At 51.1% G+C, this 10,353-nt stretch overlaps 1 protein-coding gene across 1 annotated transcript; it reads left to right on the top strand.

Moving 5' to 3' along the window:
* The first annotated feature begins 4,706 nt into the window (after window positions 1–4,706).
* C1H5orf51 (chromosome 1 C5orf51 homolog) lies at window positions 4,707–10,148 on the top strand. The gene is made up of 6 exons (XM_044293609.1): window positions 4,707–4,819; window positions 5,153–5,262; window positions 5,535–5,675; window positions 6,026–6,154; window positions 8,410–8,524; window positions 8,706–10,148. The coding sequence occupies exons 1-6, from the start codon at window positions 4,741–4,743 to the stop codon at window positions 8,963–8,965; spliced, it is 834 nt and encodes a 277-aa protein (XP_044149544.1). The 5' UTR covers window positions 4,707–4,740; the 3' UTR covers window positions 8,966–10,148.
* Window positions 10,149–10,353: the final 205 nt, after the last annotated feature.

Genomic DNA, 10,353 nt, shown 5'->3' with positions numbered 1-10,353 from the left:
TATAGAAGTAGTGACAGCAGTACAGTACCAGTAACCACACCAGTATAGAAGTAGTGACACCAGTACAGGACCAGTAACCACACCAGTATAGAAGTAGTGACAGCAGTACAGGACCAGTAACCACACCAGTATATAAGTAGTGACAGCAGTACAGGACCAGTAGCCACACCAGTATAGAGGTAGTAACAGCAGTAGAGGACCAGTAACCACCAGTATAGAGGTAGTGACAGCAGTACAGGACCAGTAACCACACCAGTATAGAAGTAGTGACAGCAGTACAGGACCAGTAAGCACACCAGTATAGAAGTAGAGACAGCAGTACAGGACCAGTAACCACACAGTATAGAAGTAGTGACAGCAGTACAGGACCAGTAACCACACCAGTATAGAAGTAGTGACAGCAGTACAGGACCAGTAACCAAACCAGTATAGAAGTAGTGACAGCAGTACAGGACCAGTAACCACACCAGTATAGAAGTAGTGACAGCAGTAAAGGACCAGTAACCACACCAGTATAGAAGTAGTGACAGCAGTACAGGACCAGTAACCACACCTGTATAGAAGTAGTGACAGCAGTACTGGACCAATAACCACACCAGTATAGAAGTAGTGACAGCTGTACAGGACCAGTAACCACACCAGTATAGAAGTAGTGACAGCAGTACAGGACCAGTAACCACACCAGAATAGAAGTAGTGACAGCAGTAGAGGACCAGTAACCACACCAGTATAGAAGTAGTGACAGCAGTAGAGGACCAGTAACCACACCAGTATAGAAGTAGTGACAGCAGTACAGGACCAGTAACCACACCAGTATAGAAGTAGTGACAGCAGTACAGGAACAGTAACCAAACCAGTATAGAAGTAGTGACAGCAGTACAGGACCAGTAACCACACCAGTATAGAAGTAGTGACAGCAGTACAGGACCAGTAACCACACCAGTATAGAAGTAGTGACAGCAGTACAGGACCAGTAACCACACCAGTATAGAAGTAGTGACAGCAGTACTGGACCAATAACCACACCAGTATAGAAGTAGTGACAGCTGTACAGGACCAGTAACCACACCAGTATAGAAGTAGTGACAGCAGTACAGGACCAGTAACCACACCAGTATAGAAGTAGTGACAGCAGTACAGGACCAGTAACCACACCAGTATAGAAGTAGTGACAGCAGTACAGGACCAGTAACCACACCAGTATAGAAGTAGTGACAGCAGTACTGGACCAATAACCACACCAGTATAGAAGTAGTGACAGCAGTACAGGACCAGTAACCACACCAGTATAGAAGTAGTGACAGCAGTACAGGACCAGTAACCACACCAGTATAGAAGTAGTGACAGCAGTACAGGACCAGTAACCACACCAGTACAGGACCAGTAACCACACCAGTATAGACGTAGTGACACCAGTACAGGACCAGTAACCACACCAGTATAGAAGTAGTGACAGCAGTACAGGACCAGTAACCACACCAGTATAGAAGTAGTGACAGCAGTACAGGACCAGTAACCACACCAGTATAGAAGTAGTGACAGCAGTACTGGACCAATAACCACACCAGTATAGAAGTAGTGACAGCAGTACAGGACCAGTAACCACACCAGTATAGAAGTAGTGACAGCAGTACAGGACCAATAACCACACCAGTATAGAAGTAGTGACAGCAGTACAGGACCAGTAACCACACCAGTATAGAAGTAGTGACAGCAGTACAGGACCAGTAACCACACCAGTACAGGACCAGTAACCACACCAGTATAGACGTAGTCACACCAGTACAGGACCAGTAACCACACCAGTATAGAAGTAGTGACAGCAGTACAGTACCAGTAACCACACCAGTATAGAAGTAGTGACACCAGTACAGGACCAGTAACCCCACCAGTATAGAAGTAGTGACAGCAGTACAGGACCAGTAACCACACCAGTATATAAGTAGTGACAGCAGTACAGGACCAGTAGCCACACCAGTATAGAGGTAGTAACAGCAGTAGAGGACCAGTAACCACCAGTATAGAGGTAGTGACAGCAGTACAGGACCAGTAACCACACCAGTATAGAAGTAGTGACAGCAGTACAGGACCAGTAACCACACCAGTATAGAAGTAGTGACAGCAGTACAGGACCAGTAACCACACCAGTATAGAAGTAGTGACAGCAGTACAGGACCAGTAACCACACCAGTACAGGACCAGTAACCACACCAGTATAGAAGTAGTGACAGCAGTACAGGACCAGTAACCACACCAGTATAGAAGTAGTGACAGCAGTACAGTACCAGTAACCACACCAGTATAGAAGTAGTGACACCAGTACAGGACCAGTAACCCCACCAGTATAGAAGTAGTGACAGCAGTACAGGACCAGTAACCACACCAGTATATAAGTAGTGACAGCAGTACAGGACCAGTAGCCACACCAGTATAGAGGTAGTAACAGCAGTAGAGGACCAGTAACCACCAGTATAGAGGTAGTGACAGCAGTACAGGACCAGTAACCACACCAGTATAGAAGTAGTGACAGCAGTACAGGACCAGTAAGCACACCAGTATAGAAGTAGAGACAGCAGTACAGGACCAGTAACCACACCAGTATAGAAGTAGTGACAGCAGTACAGGACCAGTAACCACACCAGTATAGAAGTAGTGACAGCAGTACAGGACCAGTAACCAAACCAGTATAGAAGTAGTGACAGCAGTACAGGACCAGTAACCACACCAGTATAGAAGTAGTGACAGCAGTAAAGGACCAGTAACCACACCAGTATAGAAGTAGTGACAGCAGTACAGGACCAGTAACCACACCTGTATAGAAGTAGTGACAGCAGTACTGGACCAATAACCACACCAGTATAGAAGTAGTGACAGCTGTACAGGACCAGTAACCACACCAGTATAGAAGTAGTGACAGCAGTACAGGACCAGTAACCACACCAGAATAGAAGTAGTGACAGCAGTAGAGGACCAGTAACCACACCAGTATAGAAGTAGTGACAGCAGTAGAGGACCAGTAACCACACCAGTATAGAAGTAGTGACAGCAGTACAGGACCAGTAACCACACCAGTATAGAAGTAGTGACAGCAGTACAGGAACAGTAACCAAACCAGTATAGAAGTAGTGACAGCAGTACAGGACCAGTAACCACACCAGTATAGAAGTAGTGACAGCAGTACAGGACCAGTAACCACACCAGTATAGAAGTAGTGACAGCAGTACAGGACCAGTAACCACACCAGTATAGAAGTAGTGACAGCAGTACTGGACCAATAACCACACCAGTATAGAAGTAGTGACAGCTGTACAGGACCAGTAACCACACCAGTATAGAAGTAGTGACAGCAGTACAGGACCAGTAACCACACCAGTATAGAAGTAGTGACAGCAGTACAGGACCAGTAACCACACCAGTATAGAAGTAGTGACAGCAGTACAGGACCAGTAACCACACCAGTATAGAAGTAGTGACAGCAGTACTGGACCAATACCACACCAGTATAGAAGTAGTGACAGCAGTACAGGACCAGTAACCACACCAGTATAGAAGTAGTGACAGCAGTACAGGACCAGTAACCACACCAGTATAGAAGTAGTGACAGCAGTACAGGACCAGTAACCACACCAGTACAGGACCAGTAACCACACCAGTATAGACGTAGTGACACCAGTACAGGACCAGTAACCACACCAGTATAGAAGTAGTGACAGCAGTACAGGACCAGTAACCACACCAGTATAGAAGTAGTGACAGCAGTACAGGACCAGTAACCACACCAGTATAGAAGTAGTGACAGCAGTACTGGACCAATAACCACACCAGTATAGAAGTAGTGACAGCAGTACAGGACCAGTAACCACACCAGTATAGAAGTAGTGACAGCAGTACAGGACCAATAACCACACCAGTATAGAAGTAGTGACAGCAGTACAGGACCAGTAACCACACCAGTATAGAAGTAGTGACAGCAGTACAGGACCAGTAACCACACCAGTACAGGACCAGTAACCACACCAGTATAGACGTAGTCACACCAGTACAGGACCAGTAACCACACCAGTATAGAAGTAGTGACAGCAGTACAGGACCAGTAACCACACCAGTATAGAAGTAGTGACAGCAGTACAGGACCAGTAACCACACCAGTATAGAAGTAGTGACAGCAGTACTGGACCAGTAACCACACCAGTATAGAAGTAGTGACAGCAGTACAGGACCAGTAACCACACCAGTATAGAAGTAGTGACAGCAGTACAGGACCAGTAACCACACCAGTATAGAAGTAGTGACAGCAGTACAGGACCAGTAACCACACCAGTATAGAAGTAGTGACAGCAGTACTGGACCAATAACCACACCAGTATAGAAGTAGTGACAGCAGTACAGGACCAGTAACCACACCAGTATACAAGTAGTGACAGCAGTACAGGACCAGTAACCACACCAGTATAGAAGTAGTGACAGCAGTACAGGACCAGTAACCACACCAGTATACAAGTAGTGACAGCAGTACAGGACCAGTAACCACACCAGTATAGAAGTAGTGACAGCAGTACAGGACCAGTAACCACACCAGTATAGAAGTAGTGACACCAGTACAGGACCAGTAACCACACCAGTATACTCCCAGCCACTGGACCTATCATAGATTTTGGTGAGGAAATACACACTACTGGTGACCCCGCCCACTCCCGTCCGGTCATGTGACCGCAGCCCATGTGACCCCTCCCTGCCAACATGGCGTCCTCCTGCAGCCTGGAGTGGAGGACCCGGGCGGGGAGTCTGCGGCAGAGGCTGCAGGAGGGAGGACGAGACGGTGAGACCCTGGAAACTGGAGCTGAGGGAAGCCCAGTGTGTACGCGGCGCTGCTGCTGGGGAATGGTTCCTGCGCCCCCTGCTGGAGACCTGTAGCTAGGACAGAGTACCGTGCTGGTCTGTATACACAGTGTGTCAGTATATACTGCCAGATCCTGCCTACAGCTGCACGTCACGTGACACCCCTTCAGCTGGGTTTATCTGTAGAGCACCATGGGTGGGGGGCTAGTCAGTGAACGATGGGGGGATCTGAACCCCGAGAAGTGCCGCCTTCCATTACACAGAGTGGGTGATGTCTCCTCCTCATCAGGTGCCATCTTCTCTTGTCTTCTAGGTGCACTTTTCTTGAAGGCTTCGGCTGCGGTGCAGAGACTGGATGAGGCGTGCGCAGAGGAGGAGGCGCGGGGCGCGGACTGGGCCTCGTGTCTGGGACTTTACACTCAGGTATGAAGGGGTCCTGGGTCTCCGAGCGCCAGATAGGGTGAATTCACACTCTGCAGATGTGTCTGACTGACGGACGCCCCGTTTTCTGCGAACCCCATTTAGGTGAATGCGGTGTTTGCTGAAATTTCTGCACCAAATCCGCATTGTGTGAATCCGTCCTTCGTCTGCGCGTATTGGGGCCGACAACTGCGGCGAGTCTGACAACAAGTCTGAGTCTGTCGGGGATTTCATGGACTGCGCTGACTCGGACTCCTTGTCTTCCCCTGGGGCAGGCGTTACTAGACATCACCTTCTACGAAGAAACCCGTCTGGTGGAGGAAGAATTCCCAGGAGACGACTCCCTGCAGAAAGTGAGAGATCTGCTCCAAATGTTGTCAGAACCCGAGAGGCTGGCCAGAGGAAACCACCAGCAGGTAGTGTCTATCCCTGTATTCTATATGTAATGCAATCTGGTGGGCATGCTGGGAGCTGTAGTTCTACAACCGCTGGAGGCCACAGGTTTTTGGGTAAGTCAGGTTACCTACCATTGAAATATTTGCCTAGATACTTTGAAAAATGTTTTCTGCTGGTCGCCACCACTAGAGGGCAGTCTGGAGGTGGCTCTAGGGACGAGCGAAACGACCCTAACGAATTGATTTGTCTCGTTAGGCAAAGTTCTGTCCCAGCAGGTGAAGAAGCGCCGGAACTTTTACTTGACAATTCCCAGAATGCATCTGCCTGGATTATGTGTATACAATCCTGTGTTTTTTTTTGTTTTTTTTAGGATTTAGCTCTTGATGCAGAAGTTCAGGAATGTCTGCACTGGAGACGAGGAGCCCTGCTGTACATGTACTGCCATACCGTGGGGGAGAGGGAGAGATGGGCGCTGAGAGATCCCGGCACCTTCCACCAGGTGAGGATTGTTCAGTACTGCACCAGGGAGGCATAGAGCGCCCTCCACACATTACACCGGGGAGGCAGAGAGCGCCCTCCACACATTACACCGGGGAGGCAGAGAGCGCCCTCCACACATTACACCGGGGAGGCAGAGAGCGCCCTCCACACATTACACCGGGGAGGCAGAGAGCGCCCTCCACACATTACACCGGGGAGGCAGAGAGCGCCCTCCACACATTACACCGGGGAGGCAGAGAGCGCCCTCCACACATTACACCGGGGAGGCAGAGAGCGCCCTCCACACCTTACACCGGGGAGGCAGAGAGCGCCCTCCACACATTACACCGGGGAGGCAGAGAGCGCCCTCCACACATTACACCGGGGAGGCAGAGAGCGCCCTCCACGCATTATACCGGGGAGGCAGAGAGCGCCCTCCACGCATTACACCGGGGAGGCAGAGAGCGCCCTCCACGCATTACACCGGGGAGGCATAGAGCGCCCTCCACACATTACACCGGGGAGGCATAGAGCGCCCTCCACACATTACACCGGGGAGGCAGAGAGCGCCCTCCACACAGTACACCGGGGAGGCAGAGAGCGCCCTCCACACATTACACCGGGGAGGCAGAGAGCGCCCTCCACACATTACACCGGGGAGGCAGAGAGCGCCCTCCATACATTACACCGGGGGGGGGGGGGGGCATAGAGCGCCCTCCACACACTACACCGGGGGGGGGGCATAGAGCGCCCTCCCCACACTACACCGGGGGGGCATAGAGCGCCCTCCCCACACTACACCGGCGAGGCATAGAGCGCCCTCCACACATTACACCTGGGAGGCATAGAGCGCCCTCCACACATTACACCGGGGAGGCAGAGAGCGCCCTCCACACATTACACCGGGGAGGCATAGAGCGCCCTCCACACATTACACCGGGGAGGCAGAGAGCGCCCTCCACACATTACACCGGGGGGGGGCATAGAGCGCCCTCCACACACTACACCGGGGGGGCATAGAGCGCCCTCCACACATTACACCGGGGAGGCATAGAGCGCCCTCCACACACTACACCGGGGGGGCATAGAGCGCCCTCCACACATTACACCGGGGAGGCATAGAGCGCCCTCCACACACTACACCGGGGAGGCATAGAGCGCCCTCCACACACTACACCGGGGAGGCATAGAGCGCCCTCCACACATTACACCGGCGAGGCATAGAGCGCCCTCCACACATTACACCGGCGAGGCATAGAGCGCCCTCCACACATTACACCGGCGAGGCATAGAGCGCCCTCCACACATTACACCGGGGAGGCATAGAGCGCCCTCCACACATTACACCGGCGAGGCATAGAGCGCCCTCCACACATTACACCGGGGAGGCATAGAGCGCCCTCCACACATTACACCGGGGAGGCATAGAGCGCCCTCCACACATTACACCGGGGGGGCATAGAGCGCCCTCCACACATTACACCGGGGAGGCATAGAGCGCCCTCCACACACTACACCGGGGAGGCATAGAGCGCCCTCCACACATTACACCGGGGAGGCATAGAGCGCCCTCCACACACTACACCGGCGAGGCATAGAGCGCCCTCCACACACTACACCGGGGAGGCATAGAGCGCCCTCCACACACTACACCGGCGAGGCATAGAGCGCCCTCCACACATTACACCGGGGAGGCATAGAGCGCCCTCCACACATTACACACACCGGCCGTTCACTTCCGTGTAATGCCCTATGTCTCCTGTGGTGGCGCTGCAGGAGACACTTGCAGCTGATGATCACTGTAGTTTCTCAGTTTCAGGCCTCTTGCACACGACCCATAAGATCATATGAGAGCAGGACAATAGCCCCGCGGGCGGCCCGACGTCTACAGCATCATTGTAATCTACGATGCTGTGCGCTCTCGTGTGCACGATCAATGCCGCTCACGGACAGTATATCTCGGAGGGCGTAGGGTCGTGTGCAAGAGGCCTCAAGCTCCACGTAGCCCGATATCAGTCATGTATCCTGGAGAAACGGACACCAGTGTGAACAGAGCTGGAACATTTTCTTTAAATGGTGTGAAACATATGACCAGGCGCTGCTGCTGACCACAGGCGACCCTTCTGGTGGTGACTTCCACGTGTGTCCGTAGGCTCCGCTAAGTTGGTCTTAGACGGCTGCATCACCTGGACCCCCCAGGGTCTGGTAAAACTGTTGGGGGGCTGTGTACATGAATTACCTCCGATTATATTAAAACCTTTTCTTAATACCCAGTGTCTTCAAGATGGCGTCTGTTACCTGTTGAAAATGCTCCATACACGGAGTCCTGTCCAGCTGGATGACAAGGTTTCGTATCAGGACATAACCACGGCCAGTCTGCTGGAGAAAGGTAAAGGAGGGATTCACACAGACACCAGTGATGGGTGTGCAAGAGCTGTGATCACACACGGGTCCTGCAAAAACTGTGCCAACCACTGCGTGCATTACTCTGCAGTGGTATAAAGGGGAACCTGGGCATTTCCAGTACTGGCGTCGTCCATCTACTTGGCAGTGATTGTCTTTTTGTGCAGGGATCTTCAGTGACATCCACGTTCTGGCTCTGATGTACTGCGGGGAGATGTGTTACTGGGCGCAGAGATACTGCAGGGACATGGAGACGGCCTCGCACCAGACGTCGGATCCAAATCCAGGTCTTCACTTTAAAGACATTGGGGAGAGGGTGCTGGACACGTACGTCGGTGTATGTGAGGGGCCCCTGCATGGACAAGGATGGAGCACCGATAATGCCAAGAAGATCCTACAGCATCTCAAGGAAGACAAAGTCTCATAATGGGGGGGGTGCACAGAGGGTCCTGAAATGAACCTGTATGTAAAATACATTACTGTGTGTGAGTTGGGGACATTGTAGACAGCCCTGATGTAACATAGGAGAGGTCTTCATGCTGTGATAGCGTCCTGCGGTATCTGCAGCAGCCGCCATGTTTGGAGTAAAACATGAAAAACACTTCTGAGGTACCGGTTTCACCTCTCTGAGGCGCTATATACTCCCGTACAGCACGGGCACAGAAAGTGCTGTCCCAGGATTTCAATGTATTGCCTATCCACAGGACAGAGGTCTGGCTGTTGGGACCACCACCGGTCAAGAGAATGAGTCCTGTGTCCGCCCTCTATAAATGGAGAAGGTCAAATGTGTGCACTGCCGTTCCGTTCATTCTCCATGGGACTGGCAGAAATTCCAGACCCTTGTGTTCATCCATCTTTGCCCGCCCGATATAGAATAAATGGCGCCGCAGCGCACACATTTGACCTTCTCCATTCAGACAGGACCCTCATGCTCTTGAACAGTCAGACACCCACCCCTCCACAGATCATACACATCTCCTAGCTTATGGATTGGGGTAAGTTCACAACGCCTATAACCAGCACCGTACGTCAGGTCTTTAAAGAATGGAGCCTACCCGAGCTGCTGGGTTTCTGCCGTTTTAATTAGACAACAGGGACTAATGTCTGTGATTGGCGATAATGTATAGCACAGACATTTATCCCCTGAGATTCTGTGGTCAGTTGTGACCACCGCAGCTGAGATGTCTTTCCCTCGGGAGCGCTGTGCTCCCAGGGCAAGAATGGCTTCCCTGCTCTGAGATCAGGGAAGCCGTTTGTTGGCAGTGGTGGCCTAGAGCCTGCTGGAGGCCGTCATGCCTACCACAGGTATACTCCTATGGAGGCCTGCAGGGCACAGTGCTCCGTAGGAATATATTGACTCTCCCCATAGTCTGCATGCATAAATACATGTCGTTTATGGAAGAAGAGATCTAATGACTGACTGCATGTTAATGTCCCCTAGAGGGACGTAAGAAAAAAAAAAAAAAACATTAAAAGTGCCCCCTTTCCCCATATTAAAAATGCTGAAAAATTATAATTTGCACTGGCACATCTCAAAACGTCCGTATTACTACACCATAAATGTGTTTATCCCATACGGTAACAGAAAAAAATAAAAATTATAATCTCAATGGCAGATAAGCGTTTTTTTTTGTTGCTTCACCTCCCAAAGTAAAGTGATGAAAAAGTCAAACACACTCCAAAATGGTACCAACTTTTTGTAAAGGTTGCCCTGCAAAAGATGAGCCCTCGCAGAGCGCCGTAAACATAGCTATAAATAAAGTTATGGGGTCAGAATATGGTGATGCAAAGAAAAAAAATTGGAGCATTTTAGAA

This window comes from Bufo gargarizans, chromosome 1 (genome assembly GCF_014858855.1).
Source record: "Bufo gargarizans isolate SCDJY-AF-19 chromosome 1, ASM1485885v1, whole genome shotgun sequence".
Classification (NCBI taxonomy): Eukaryota; Metazoa; Chordata; class Amphibia; order Anura; family Bufonidae; genus Bufo; species Bufo gargarizans.
The sequence above is the reverse complement of the archived record's forward strand: the minus strand, read 5'-3'. Positions and strand labels throughout refer to the sequence as shown.